Source organism: Larus michahellis, chromosome 4 (genome assembly GCF_964199755.1).
Source record: "Larus michahellis chromosome 4, bLarMic1.1, whole genome shotgun sequence".
Lineage (NCBI taxonomy): Eukaryota > Metazoa > Chordata > Aves > Charadriiformes > Laridae > Larus > Larus michahellis.
Genome location: NC_133899.1, coordinates 63259601 through 63274070, shown reverse-complemented (window position 1 = coordinate 63274070; position 14470 = coordinate 63259601). Strand labels below are relative to the sequence as shown.

Genomic DNA, 14470 nt, shown 5'->3' with positions numbered 1-14470 from the left:
GTTGGCACAAGAGCATCCCTAACTAAGTGTTGTTCAAAATAATTCAGCCATCTACAAAAGAGGGATGAGCGGCTCACTTCAAAGAAACTGCAGTCCTTGGAGATTAGATGTGTCTATGATCCGGTCCAGGCAAAACAAATGACTTGGTGAGCATCAGGCAAGATGTAGGGTATTGATGCCATCTGTCCTTTGCCCAGTCCAACACGGAAGAAAATCCTTTTCTTGTAGAAATACAACCCTGTTTTTCAGTCTGATACAATTTAAAGCCAGGAGAGAAGAGCAGAGGTGGTTGCTTTTTTTCCTTTATCCTTTTTTTTTTTTTCTTTTTTTTTTAAAGTCTGCTGCTGACAACCGGTATAAGCTTTCAGATAAGACGAAGGTAGCATTCCAGGAGGTTTTGTAATATAAACAAGTGAATACTTGCAATGAAATTTCTCTGACTGTGTATATGTTTTGCTTTTATTTAAAGTGCAGTTATGTTCTGAAAATGAATACAGAAAATTGTTGCCTTTTTATATACAATAACTTCTTGTAAGTGCTCAGATTAGTATCTGCATGTTACCTATCAACAGCAGTTCACAGTGCTGTCCTTTGAATAACATCAAGGCAGTTGTTTGACAAATTCTGCCTGCCTAAATCTGTGCAAACAAACTGACAACTGCGGGTGAAGACAGTTGTCAGCTGTAATTGCTGATGCACAAGGAGGAAAAAATGAGATTCCAGCTTGAATTTTCAGAAATAGCCCTTACTGGAAAGAAGCTCATGCTTAATAATCTGAATGTATTTGATCAGTGTATGTAAAGCGTCTCTCCGTGATGTTAGCATTTGATTATCAGATGGTAATGTTTAGCAGAAGGAGCATTTTGGAGCTTCAGTGCAGATAATTCCGAAGTGTTCAAGATATGATTACAACTGAGAGTACAGCATGGATTTTGAGGAACCCATTTGGCCATTCTGAGCCAAATCAAAAGCCATTTGGGGTTTTTTGGAGGGCAGGGTGAGTTACTTTTACAAAGGTATACAGGTTTCACGGGAAATGAGCATTTAGTTTAGTTAATCTAGGGGCTGTGGAAAATGCGGTAGCAGTTCTTCTTTTAAAACTTTTTGTTTGCAATAGCCAGTATGGAATTTGGCTAGAATTATGAGGATAAAGATTGCTCAGATATGTAGCTTTTAAACGGATGTTCGTTCACGTCCTTTAAGAATTCTTATAGAATTTAGCAATTCACTGCCTGTCAATGATGGCAATCTTGAAAGCATTTTAATAAATCAGATTGAGTCACTCTGCATTCTTGAGATAATATAAACAAAATTTTAGCTTTCCGTAGAAAATAAATACTGACATATCTGTTAATTTAAATAGACATTGGCACCAATGTGTAAAAATGTATAGCAGGAACCAATAGTGTCATTGAAATTGTAAGAGAACTATAGTGTAATTTGGTTATTTTATTCTTTTTTATTATTATTTCTTTTTAGTGGGTTTGTTCTTTTGAAATATGAGCACTTAGTATAGCTGTATGGTTGCAGAATATATTTAAACTGATGGGGTTTTATCCCTGCTTTTCCAGCTAAGACATTTAGGAAATGATGAAGTACACATTGTCTGGTCAGAGCATACCCGAGATTATAGAAGAGGAATAATTCCAACAGAATTTGGTGATGTTCTTATAGTTATCTATCCCATGAAAAACCATATGTTCAGTATCCAGATCATGAAAAAGCCTGAGGTAAGGGTTTTTTTTTTCTTTTGTGTTTCTTTCGTGTGTTTGATATGAACTGAGTTGTGTTTTGAATCTGAGGTTTTGGTGTAACAGATTGATCGAACAGATCCAATAGACTGATCCAAGGTGATGTGTCTTAAACATTGAGGTTTGCAGTGGTGGTAGGAGGAAGAGGAAGAACTCAGTGAATACAATGCATAGTAAAATCAGTAACTTGAAATTGCAAAGGCCTGATCCTGTCAAGCATACCTGCTAACATCATAAACTGGAAACAAAGCTAGAATATTCTGCGTAATCATTTAAATATTAAGATAAACTTGGCAAACTTCTTTATCAAATTTGATACGTGACTGTGGGAGTTGAATAATATGCTCCAGCTTTCTCCATCCATGTCATATTCCCCTTTCTTCTTCTCAAAGCTAGTATGCACTTCCTCCTTGACTCCCCACAAGAATTTGGAGATTAATTCAGCAAAGCAAGACTGTTCAACTCTTAGGCATGTGAACACACACTCATTCTAATGCCTCAAATGTCTGTGCTGGCCCTGTTCTTAAAACAGTGGTTTAGGGTAGTGAACACTGACTGAATAGAAGTCGTCATGAGTGTTTGTACTGCATGATTTCTGTGTGTGATGTCAATTGCCATGAATTTCTATGCTTTATTAAAATTCTTTCTAGAAGCACTAATATTAATAAATGACGTATGACAGAAATAGGATTCCCTCTATATGGCGAATACCTCTATCTGATGATCAGCATGAAATGATACCCAGTCTTTTTATTTCTGGGTAACTTATGTTTTTAATTAATAAATACATTCTTTCTCTAACTTTGTACTTTGAGTACAAAGAGTTGCATTATTGGTGGTGCGCAGGTTAAGAAGGAAAAAGAAAACTGCTGAGAGCAGGGATTTTTGTTACTCCAACAAGAGGTCCTTTATGTGTGAAAAGAAGTGCCTTCCATCAGATTTCAGTATTCTCAAAACTGCATTAAATGACTGATGGCAAAAATAATACAGGGATGTAAATTTCTTTTGCAGCATTGGTTTCATTTTAGCTGGAAGAATATTTAGTCTGCACTCCGCTGCTCCCTTTGCTGACCTGATACACAAACTTTGCTCTTCTTCACATGCTTTATGTTATCAGCTTCAGAACTTTATTCACACATACAGGAAATTAAGATACTTAATAGAGTTAATTTCTTTTTTTTTTTAATTGCAAAATGATGATTGATTAGAGAAAAACGTAATGCCAAAACGTAAGATCCATCTGTTTTGTAAACCTTTTGGGTGCTACCTGTACTAAACATCAAGGTTTTCTACGGCTGTCATAAATAAGGCTTTGCACTTAGGGTCCAAAGAGGCCGACCTTTCACCACAGATTTCTCCCGTAGAGGGCTTACAATCTATTTGTACAGATACCACAGAAAGGAAGAAGAAAAGAAAATGTCAGGTGAGGGTCTGTCCACCAGTAATTACATGACAGTTGCACATTGAGTTGGTCCTTATGGACATGTAATATCTAAAGCTATGATAAATATTATTTTAAAATTTGAGTAATTATTCCTTTTGCTTAGTACCACCTACAGTATTGTCATCTAGCCTTTCAACCTCGTAAACATCACATGCATGACTGTCCCTAGGATTTTGGCAGCAAATGTTGGAATTAAGCTTTGATGAGACACAGTATTCAAATGGTTGCTTAATTTTCTTCAAATGGTGCGTTATCTGTTACCAAGGATATCAAGCAGTTACATGGCTGTATATTTCCACAAGAGAAAAGGTCTGTCATGGAGCACAATGACTGGTCTGATTATGTAGTGTTGAGGAGGAAAAAAATGATATATTTGAGTGCTCTATTGTTAATGTTGATTGCTAATTGTTATAGCTAAGATCTTGCTTTATGTTGAATTTCTTAATTTTTTATTCAGGTTCCATTTTTTGGTCCACTCTTTGATGGTGCTATTGTGAATGGAAAAATTCTTCCTATTATGGTTCGTGCAACAGCTATAAATGCAAGCCGTGCGTTGAAATCATTAATCCCATTATACCAAAACTTGTATCCTTTCACTCAAATGGTTTCCAAGGCATATACATTCCCTTGCATTTCTACAGATGTGATCCTCATGTTTTCTGTCATCTTATATCTTTGTCAGAATAACATAGGGAAAATATTTTCACTTTTTTATGGTGATAACGCCTTTAAGAAACTTAAACCTATAGAAGACAGTTCGGACAAAGACCAGCTTTTTTTAATTAAGTGAAGAATTGATTCAGTGCTGAAAAAACGTCTGCTTCTAATATTTTGTAACATATATTTATCGCTACTTGTTAAACAAAATTATGACCATTTTGTGAGTAGACTTGCTAAAATAACAATGTCGTGGTGTTAATAATCCTTCTTTCCTTAAAGATATTTAGTATTTATCCAGTATTAATGTAACTTAGTTTTGTTTTCTAGTTCCAAGAAGGATATGAATACTGTTTTCCTTCAAGATGAGAAATTTGTTACATTTTTGTCATACGCATTTTATTACTCAGCTCAGAATACAAAGTTGTCAAAATGATGTTAGTGATTTTTGTAAAGATGTCAGAAAAGGTTATCTCATTTTTTTCTTGTTGGAACTGAAATTGCAGATTTTTGAAAGGGCTGCTCTTGGAGGAGTAGATTTACCAACGAAAAAGTAAAAAACATAAGGTAAGTCAGCCACTTACAGCTCTCCCTTTCTGAAGACTGAGTTTTGTTATGTACCTGTTAGTTAAATCAACAGGAACATACTATTTTTTAATTTCATAAATTGAATGGTAATCTTAAATTTTGATCCAAAAGAAATTCTGTGCTTAATTTCCACCCAAGCTGTAGATACTTATATCTGTCATGTGATAGATTGTTGCTAAAGTACTCTGGTTTTTCTAAGGCTGACTGTTAATATTCAGAGTTTTGGATTAGATATGATGAAGTGGATTTACAGATGAATGATGGATGGTCTTTGATGTGATCACATTAAATGACGTTTGTGCCATTTCTGTAGATGACAGGTGTTGATTCATTGTATTTTTATGTTTGGAAAGGTCCGATCTTTTTGTCATTACTCAAGTGGCTTAATCAAAGAATTTAAAATGTATTATCATCATTATACCATGAAAAGTGATGGCTTATAGCATTATATTGATGTATAGTGATGAGCAATTGTAAAACAATTTACTTTGAAATAACAAACTTTCAGTACCAAAAAACCCCACAAACTTGTATGTTTAAACTTCTTTTCAGAATATGGAAGTTGTAATAAATTCCTTGGACGTAGCTCGCCAGCTCAATTTCTAGGAATTGGCCAATTCCAAAGAGCCGCATATTGCACATTCATTTTTAAATCGGTTCTTCAGATTGTACTTTTTATAGGCATGAAAGCACTGCGTGTCATTTATGATATAATGTGGCCTCAATTAAAATGTTGATATTTGTCTCCTAATACGGTGAGCACGATAACCAGAAAGCGTTACATATATTTAATATTAGGTAGTATTGGTTGGTGGGTTTCGTATCATCACTTGCTAAGCTTATGAAGCACCTGTTGATTGGACACTGATGTTAAAGGGCAGCTTTGTTAAGTAGTTGATGGAATTCTTTTTCCACCTGGCTTGAAGTATTTTATACTCAGTGCTTTGTATAATACTTTAAAAATTAAAATGGACATGTGGGCAGTTCTTTAAATGCTGTTTGCTTGCCTTGAAATTAGAAAAAACTCTACAAACTTCCATGGCTTGAATTAGGCTATGGTGGAGTCACTTGTGTGAGTGGAGAACAGCAAAAAAAATGTTAAACTTCAAAGTTTGGCCTAGCTCTCAGTGGCTTAAAAGACTCTTAATTAAAAATGTCATGGTCGTGCTCTTGGTTCTCAACCCATGACCAGATTTGAGGTCAAGAAGGAATTTCCCTCATACAAGAATGGCAAAGGCTGGTGGATGTTTCTTGTAACATGGACATGGTGTGTTAACTAGGAATATTTGAAAATTGAATTTAATTACGTTCCTGCAATAGTGGGGTATTGAAGACATCAAGGGTTGTCTTTACTGTCTCCCATTTTTTTCCTCTGGCATATTTTAGCTATGGCTGTAGCAGTTCATTCCTGGCTTTTAAGTTTGTTGTGGACTGAAGGGTGTGGGGACAGGAGAATTTTATGGTCTGGGTAAGTAGCTTTTCTGGAGACACCACCAGACTTAATGTCTCATGTGGAGACAGGACTCATTGACCAAGGTGGTCGTTCCTTGTGTTGGAGAGTTGCTGGAGCAAAGAAAAAGGGGGCTTAGCGTGGTGAAAACAGTATGTTCGAAGAGGGAGGGGAAAAAGGTACAGAAAAGCTATTTTTCAGAAGGTACACCAAAAGGAGACCCCCAACTGGAAAAGTGAAGCTGATATTCAAGGCTTCCCACATGCCAAGGACCATAACAATGTCGGTGAAAGGGAATTCTGAAGTGATCTGCTCAAAATTAATTTTTGTTTACTTACGAGTATCTAATAGACTGGAGCAGTGTTAGCTTATTAGGAACTTTGATGATGGTTAGTAGAAATTCAGTTTAATGTGGATCTTGAGGGAACAATGCTTGAGACTTCTGCCAAAGAGAACACGTTTCAAGCCCTACGCTTTAGTATTAGCTCGCTTAATTTCAAAGCCAGCATTAGGATACGCATGTCTCTGTGCCTGCAGGTGTGTGGTTCATTTCACCGTACTGTGTAATAATTGGTGGAGCTGATGATGATATGCACGTCTGTGCTTATCTATATTAGAAAAATATTTCCAATGTCACATTGCAGATGTTTGTGGTGAGGATGGATCATGGTAAACTCTTAAAGTAGAACTCTGTTGATTTGCTCGCGTATGGGATGTGAAGAAAGTGGCGCTGAGTTTGGCCCTCCTATTTCCAAGGAAAGGCTTATCCGTTTTCCGAGTTAGCGCATTTTCTAAGTGCAGACCTGACTGAAAAAATCGGCTGTCATTTGTAATCAGCAGGGATATTCAGTCCTCTTCATGTAACCTGATTGCAACTTTTTCCTTATCGCACTAGTCTGTTAATCACGATGTGGCAATGGGCAGTATGTGTGAATAGTATAATAATGGTTGCGTGGATACAGGAAATTCTGCTCATCTCCCTTTTATAGTGTGCCCTGACTTTAAGCATGTATTGTACGGTCTGATGTAGCTTTCTGAGACTGACCGATTCTGTCAGTCACTTTTCTCTTTCTGGTGTTGTTTTGATACTTCTGATAGCAAACTCAGATAGCAAAACATTTTGAAGATTTGATTTTTTTTTAATGATTTTTAAAGGTTTCATCTGCTCTGTGTTTTTATTCTTTTCACAGAATTCTGTAATGATATGTTTCTGTACTGTAGTAGTATTTTAAGATTAAAAATTTACTGAATTCATCATCGAACATCAGTCAGGCATGTATCCTCCTTTAACTTGATGCTTGACATTTTTGTTGCTGCAGCTGCTTGAAGAGAATATTGCCATTTTGGGGGGAGTTTCTGCATTGATTTGTGGATTTTGCTTTGGTTCGAGGATTTTGCAGTCCCTCGCTATCTTTTGGTGGCCTGGCTTTCTTGTAGCAGTACCCCCTCACCAACAGGCGGCAAACATGCACACAGTAGCAGGTGATACTTGTATTGTCTTGCTGATGAAGCAGCAGTGCCCCCTTCTCTGTCTCATAGCTAATGTGGTTCTTCTTCTCATGGCTTTTGTCGTTGTCAGAAGTACATGCTTATCTCCTGAATATGCTCCAACTGCACGTAGGCTTGGCAAACTTCTAAGACTCATTAACTGCAGGTGTAATAACGGGACTGAATGTTGAGAACAATCACTTTCACTGTGATGTAGAATAAGGCGGCCAGTATTTAGGGGATTGTTAAATACTCTTTATTTACTAAATTGCATTGAAATTCCTGATAAGGACTAGTTTTACTCATGGCAAGCACTTTGTCACGTTCTGAATTCAGAATCTACCATGTGTAGGAAATGGGTCAATACTAAATATTTTGAACAATAGGAAGAGTGGCTTCATATAAAATTTTACTTGATCTTCCTGAATAAGCAACAGATGTCAGCCAGTTGCCAAGAGCTACACCAAGATAATGTTCTTTACTGAGCATAGTAAGCACCCCCAGGGATCCAACTTGTTAAAATTATTTACATCATACAACAAAACAACTGGAAACCTTGTGGGAGTGGAATTCCAAATGTGAAACAACTTGTGTTACTTTTTGCACGTTGTACACAAATTTTGGAATGTTAACAATTATTCTGAACTATCTGCACTTACCGTGCAGTGCAGTTAGTGCAAATATCACAAATAGACACTGTAATGCTTTCTCTCTTATGTGGTATTCCCCTCCAAAAGGATGCTACCTAATATATAGCTAGACACACAGCAAGAAATCATATTTAGCGTCTTTTAAATCTGAAATTTGTAGAAACTCTAGAACACCTGCAATATAAGTTTTCTATATATGTAATGATCATAGCATAATTTTCACCTTTTTATTGTAATCTATAAAATTGTCACCTAATGACAGCAATCCTTCAGCCCATTACATTTCTTTTTTTTTTATGTATGAAAGAGATTAGCTTAAATAGCAAAAATATAATTCTGTGAATTATTCCATCTACAAAATATTTTAGAATAAATCAACTAAATGATTTGGTAAATTAATCTTTTTTTATCAAAACTGGAAAATTTATATCCCCCTATCTTTTTTGACATTGTATTTCTAAACAGTTGGTACTTGATGTATTGTAGCTAACCTTTTTAGACAGTTGTGTTCCAGAGAAACGGAAGATATTAACCCCATATGGTATCTGACAAGACAGTAACTTCTTTATGAATAAAATAATGTGTTTGAGTGGTTTGTTAGAAATTTCCTCTGTACTAAAAACCTCGCAGCTCAGAAGAAGGTTTCTTGCTTGATGTGATACTCAGCTGCCCCAAGAAAGGGTTTTATTGGAACCGGTAGTGTCACTGTTTGTTGTGCCGGCTTGACCATCACCTGCCTCAAGATAGAGCTGCAGACATTGGAAAGCTTATCTTTAAAAAGAAAGTCTTTGTTGTTAAGGACATACAGTGAGCAAAGAGTGTTCTTCAAATTCTCTAGCCACATTTGTCTCAATTAATTAAGAATATTTGTTTGGTTTACATTCTCAAACTGGAATTTGTAAAGATTTTGGAGATTTCTCACTAATACAGAAATTTAGAAGTTAAAAGCTGGAAAGCGCTGATTTTTGGCAATGCCACTTTTCCTTCCTCTAAGTTTTCTATCTTATAGATGCATGAGCATCTGCAAGACAAAAAAAATGAATACAGCAATACTGCATCAATGACTCTGTATCAAATGGAAAAGGCATAAGGGGTGCGCTCTGTCCTTAAATATGTATCATGAGTTCATTTTTCACAGTGCCACTAAGTTAATTTTGGTATAGTGAGAGGAATAATGCATGCCATTATAATTACTCTTCTAATATGTTCTGGTTTAGAATTTCTTTGAACTGACATATGCCAAGATTCTCAGCAAACTTTGCTATATTTCTTGCAGTGCAATTTTGATGCAGGACATTTAATAAGGTTTTAACGTACCTTTTACTGATTTTTCTGTCGTCACAGGTGAGAAGAAACAAACATTAAAAATAATGCGTGATACAATTTTTAGATACTACTCCATATACTTCACAGCAAATAATTGAAAATTTCAGGATTTCAGTGAATATTTATCCCATCCCTGAATCATACCATCGTAGACTTATCTGATAGGAGTTCAAGTAAGAGCCATGGATGAGTTCATCATATGACCCCCGCTGTTTTTTTTCCAGAAGAAAATAGAGTTATTTCTAAAATCTATTTTACTGTTTAGCAACGGAAATTGTTTTCCAAGTTCAAGCAAGAATCACAAGGTAGAGAATATGGTGTTCAGTCTTTGCTGTACTTTGACTTGCTCAGTTTTGCTGTTCTCCCAAATCCTAGTTCTGCTGACAACTCACTTGATCTTTTAATAATTCAAAATGTGATTAATTAAATGCCTGCGTACAATGGTAAAATATGAAAAACTGAAGATTTCCAAGGCATTTATTGTTTTAAGGGACTGATTGTTTTAAGGGACTCTTCAGGTATTTCAGTTTCCAGGAATCCTACGTAACAGTTTCTCTGTGCATTACAAGAACACCTAAATATAAGAGGAAGGTTTTATATCTCTATATAGAGTCATGCGTGTGTTTACTTGTAGGTGTGCAATGACAGTAGTAGTTATTTTTATTATCTTTATAGATCTTTCCCCTGGACTAATACATCCAATTAATGTGTTTTCCTTTGATGTCACAAGTATATTTGAACAATATGAGACTACTGTAAGGAAAATTCCAGAGGAAATACCAGGAAGATTCGGTTTCTTATAAACCATGGATGGCTAAAGTATTCAGAATGGCAAACCGCTAATGCAAAAAAAGCAAAATGTACAATACTTAATATTTAACTGCTGCATTTAAGAATGTTCATAATTCAAGATTAGTGTTCTGTTATACAGAAAATTAGTACAGTTTGAAATATCTCACATAAAGTAATTGTATGGATAATGGCAATGTGGTGTAATAGCATAATCTAAAGTAACTTTTGTGTGGATAACATCACACTGAAGTTTGCCCAATTAAAAAAAAACCAAATGAAAAAACAGCTAAGATTCCAAAGCATAAATTGTGCTATTTATGTTCGTTAAGTATGGCTTGAAATCCTGTCTTAGGGACGTCTTACCCAACTATATATCTAATGCTGCTCAGTAAATGAGGAGAGTATTGATTGGCATATGCTGCTCAAATCGATCACCTTGACAGCCAGAATTACAGTAATCTGTCAGTATTAATGACTGTCTTTCAAGCCTTGATACCTCTCCTCCGCTTGTCTCGTCTTGCCTCACTTCTGTTTGAAGTGCATTTTCTTGCAACCTCTGGTTTTGTCAGAGTAGGTACTTTTGTAGTGTTTTTTTGTCCCCTGAGTCCAATTTATTGGCTTGATCATGCAATTAGAGTTAAAATGCAACACCAGGGAGCAAAAGTAGGCAGTGTTCTGGGTAACAATTGGACCTCAGGGGTAGTGCAAGCCTGTTCTCAGCCATCATTTATTAGTTACCTGTTGAAAGAATAGGATTGTTTTGCAATGAATAATTCCAAAGCATCACTTTAAATGCCTTTGATTTTAGCCACTAGAGACAACTGATTGAACCAACATTTGTGATTGGTTTTTAAACTCTTGCCTTAGTGTTTGTCATATAGACACTTCAAATAACTGCTGGAGAAATACTTGCAGATGTGTGTACCAAGCTGCTGGCTTTACTGCATTTTCATACACATCATTTCAATTGGTTTTCATGCATTTTTAATACGAGGAATAAATTGAAGTGTGAGGCTTGAAAGCTATATTGTAACGTAGTATATGTTCATGTACATAGCCTGTGAGGTTTTTTGCAAAACACGCATACATCCCTTTCTTAGCAGCAGTTCTGGATTTGTACATGTTCAGGTAAACACATTTTCTTCAGTAATTGCCCTGCTTCTAATCCCACAGAGCCTGCCTTCTCCACCCCAGGTAGCTCTTCTGTCTCTGCCTCTTCTTAGGGGCTGTCTGCAGATAGCAGCTAGGACGCTGGGAGCACCTGTTCAAGAGGTATAGTGGAAGCACATGAGTTTAAGGTTAATAATGTTATCACGTTGTCATGACATGGTATCTGTAACTTGTTTTTTTTAATTAGTAGTACAGCTTTATTTATTAGTTACTCTACCATAATGAAATGCATGAGTCTCTTGAAAGTGGTAAAAAGCAAAATACCGCATGAGACAAAATTGATTGACTCTAGTAATACAATTTTCTACTAATAATTGCACTTATAAAGGGCTGAGTGCTCTGTTGATGTTGTAGACAGTTATGGGGGAGACTCAAATCTTCTTGTACTGTTAAGAAAAATATATTGTAAGTTCTTTTACTTCTGCATTCTTTCATAAACTTAGTTTACCCATCTGAGGGGGGAGTATTGGTTCTGCTGATTTCTGTATAAAATATGGGTAGGCTTGTGCCAGCGGCATTCAGTTTTAGAATAAAGGGATGTCAGTGGGCTACCCTGAAAAGCAGTGGCTTTATCAGCCTCCTAGAACTTCTGAATTTGGATTTGTCAGTACAGATCGCTTGCGGGAGGGAAGTTCTTCTTTGTCACTGCATCTTTTTAAGGTAGGAAATTTTTGTATGTTGTAAGCTGGAAGTTAGTAGAGCAATCACTGTTTCGATACAAAATGTGTTTTAAATGCATATAGATCCCTCTTAAACAAAAATTTGCAGGGAGAAGGCTGGGAGTCCTTAAACTGGAATGAAAAAGATGAACTAGTTCAATCTTATGCAGAGTTGATTGCTTTGTGTGTAACACAAAGTGACAGGTTTTTTGTTAATACCTACTTAGCCTTATTAATTAATTAAACATTTTGGATAACAAAAGCCCTTTATTAAAATGTTAAGACTCTTGCCCCCTTAAGGTGTTAAAATTCATACAGATTTCTTTGATAGCTCTCAGAAGTCTGTGAATAAAAGCAGGGAAGGTTAAACAATTTTTCCTGATGTTTCTAAGATTTAAAGAAGGAAATGTTTTTAAACTATTTAAGACCTATTTTTTATGTTGTAAAAGACAGCATTGTTTATTGATTTAATCCTTTTCTAGTCATAAATTCAACCCTGATAACAGATAAGTGACTTGCAAACAACTTGAAAGATTTGTATGTTAAAACACCAAAAGCTGTGTCTATATAAAGAATAAGTATATAATATTGTGTATGGTTGATTCTGATATTTAAATTGGTGGGAAATGTGGGAGATAATTTGTAACAAGCAAAACTGACAAACAGTAATGTCTTCGAAGTAGAATGATGCTTTCGGGTGAGTTGAATAAGATACTGGCAAACTGTTTCTGCGTCGTTCTACATCTGGTAATCAAGACAGTTGGGGCATGTTTTCCAGTGCCAACAGGGGGATTAGAAGATGATAGGTACCAAAAAAAAAAAAAGAGGAGATTAATAGAAACTAGCACATTGGTTGTCTTTGTTCTCCTACAGGTCTGTATTTCAGTTACTGAAAAAAGGGCTTTTATATAATACTTGTTGGTGTATAGAAATATCTAGCTGGAGATGGAATATACTTCATGTAACAATGTTCGCTAATTAAGTAGGTCAAAATTATAACAAAAAAAGTGTATGTATATAGTTTATTTTGTATGTGCCACATACTTAATAGAAAGACAGAATAAACTGACATAAAGCAAGGATTAAAAGTTAGTATTACACTAATTGGAATTACCATATGGTAGTGCGAAGGACATGAGTCCTAATCATAGCCTGGCCAATCAAATTAATCTCAGTATACTTTCTAGACATTGAGAAAATAGTTTAATTGCTGATTAACTGCACCTGAATAGATCTGTGGGTCACAAATATATCTATCTCCTTCTGAATGCTTCTCCTCCCAAACATAGAAGAATGCGGGCTATTAGAAAATCTTTTAATTTCTGCTTGCCAAACCATAGTTACCATCCATCTGTTCATGCCAATTGTGGAAAAAGGTCAGTTTTCAGCAAAGCCATGCATTTCACAGAAGGTATGTGAAGTGAAATTTCACAGGGGACATGATGGATCCTGATTCTTAGTGATAAACCTTTGGGGCCAGCAGGGTTGGCATATGGTTCAGCATGATATGAAGGCTTGGGTTCCCTGGCTTCACTTCTTTGGCGTGGAACTGATAAAACCTGGCTCTTAAGTATTGTTTCGCTGGACACCAATCATGGGCAGCAGGAACTGCCCATTTAACTCTCTGTGGGAAGGAAGCCCAGGCTGCGTTCACAATAGTACCATTGTAGTGCCGCAAACTGCTCTCAACAGCTTGACAGCACTAGGGAGGAGGGCGAAGGGGCTGCTTTACTAATTGCCCTTCAAAATAAAGAAAGAGAGAAGTGACCGAAAATTAATATTTGTTTTCTTCATTTAAATAGAAGAAGCCTGTCTTTGAGTTTTAAAAATTGTTTTTAAAATCGACTTTACTGCCCTCCGAAGAGACTTATAAGTAGATTATCTCGTACTGGTACTGTGGCAAGCCAGGGTAAAGAGAAAACATTCTCTTTGACTATAAAAGGGAAAAAGAAAGGTAGTTGTAAAGTTTATTGAAGTACAGAATGGAATTAGTGGCAAAATTTCTCATGAGAGGCATTTTCTTTTTTACTATGTAGTGTGGAATTGCAAATTAATACGTATCTGTACGTGCAGTCTTTTCACTGGACAATATTTAATATTAATATAAGTTTTATTTGTATAATTTTACAGTTTGTAGTGGTGTCTTCATGAAAGGCATTTTCTTTACTGTTTCTCTCATCAGTAAATCTGTCTATATATGCAGAGAAAGTATTTAAGGTAGAAATTAAAATATTTGAATGTATGAAAACCGTGGGCTCAAGCATTCATGCTAATACCAGAGAACGAAGAGCCAGTTTTGCTTCTGTATTTTTACGCTCATCACCCTTAATTACCTGAGTTAAAACTGATGCAATGCTGCGTGTCAGAGTGGGGACAAACCCCTCTCCCAAAATCAGGAGTGGGTACGTGGGGCTGCAGTTCCCCCTGGCCTGTACTGTTCCACATGATCTGTGGGATGAAGCGAGGACCGCAGCCCCTTAACGTCTCTCCTTGGC

At 36.1% G+C, this 14470-nt stretch overlaps 1 protein-coding gene across 15 annotated transcripts in view; it reads left to right on the top strand.

Moving 5' to 3' along the window:
- The window catches only part of RALGAPA1 (Ral GTPase activating protein catalytic subunit alpha 1), a 134789-nt gene that overhangs the window by 99065 nt on the left and 21254 nt on the right, over positions 1-14470 (top strand). For all 15 annotated transcript variants that reach the window (XR_012586749.1, XM_074585179.1, XM_074585178.1 and 12 more), the window contains 2 exons: positions 1572-1730; positions 3653-3780. Coding sequence is in view for 14 of the 15 variants with exons in the window: in XM_074585179.1 (XP_074441280.1) it covers positions 1572-1730; positions 3653-3780 (287 nt within the window). In the remaining variant the exon portion in view is untranslated. The remainder of the gene's footprint in view (positions 1-1571; positions 1731-3652; positions 3781-14470) is intronic.